The sequence below is a fragment of the Geospiza fortis genome, unplaced genomic scaffold, assembly GCF_000277835.1.
Source record: "Geospiza fortis unplaced genomic scaffold, GeoFor_1.0 scaffold567, whole genome shotgun sequence".
In the NCBI taxonomy this organism is placed as follows: Eukaryota; Metazoa; Chordata; class Aves; order Passeriformes; family Thraupidae; genus Geospiza; species Geospiza fortis.
Window position 1 is genome coordinate 50,861 of NW_005054730.1, and position 646 is coordinate 51,506.

General features: G+C 70.4%; 1 protein-coding gene across 1 annotated transcript in view; it reads right to left on the reverse strand.

The window, feature by feature from the left end:
• IGSF9 (immunoglobulin superfamily member 9) overlaps window positions 1-646 on the reverse strand; it is a 19,508-nt gene that overhangs the window by 6,234 nt on the left and 12,628 nt on the right. Inside the window, exon 16 of the mRNA XM_031065297.1 lies at window positions 25-369. Within this exon, the coding sequence (XP_030921157.1) occupies window positions 25-369 (345 nt within the window). The remainder of the gene's footprint in view (window positions 1-24; window positions 370-646) is intronic.

Below are 646 nucleotides of genomic sequence, written 5' to 3' on the forward strand. Positions count from 1 at the left end.
GCCGCCCCCCGCCGGGGCGGCCACGGGGCCCTGGGCACGGGGGTGGGGGGCGCGGGGGGGCCGCACTCACGGTGCCGCTGCAGGTCCCGCAGAGCGATGGAGGAGCCGGGCCGGGCCGGGGCCGCGCCCCGGTAAAGCTGCAGCGCCTCCAGGAGCTCCGATTCCAGCGCGAACTCTGCGTCCCACTCGTAGTTCTCGTCCACCGAGGTGTTCCTCCTGCGGGGAGGGGGCGAGGGGCACGGCCCGAGGGTGTGAGACCCCCGGGGTGGGATCCAGGAGAGACCCCAGAAAGGGAAACCCCGAGGGATGGCTGTGACACCCTGGGGATGGATGACAGCACAGGGATGGAGGGCAGGGCAGGGGATGAAGGATCAGATGCCAGGGATGGGCATGAGACCCCAAGATAAATGCCAGGAGACACCCCAAGCCCAGGGATGGGTGGCAGGGGCAGATGCCAAGGTCAGATCCCAGGGATGAGCGTCAGGGACACCAGCCCCAGGGATGTGGGGGCACGGCAGGGATGCTTGGGGAGAACTGGAGGGGTCTCTCAGGACAGGGACACAGGGGGGTGTCCCCAAGGCGCTGCAGGGCTGGGAGGCAGCCGGGTGGCTCCGTGCCAGGCCACCCCATGGCAGCTGGGTGGGAC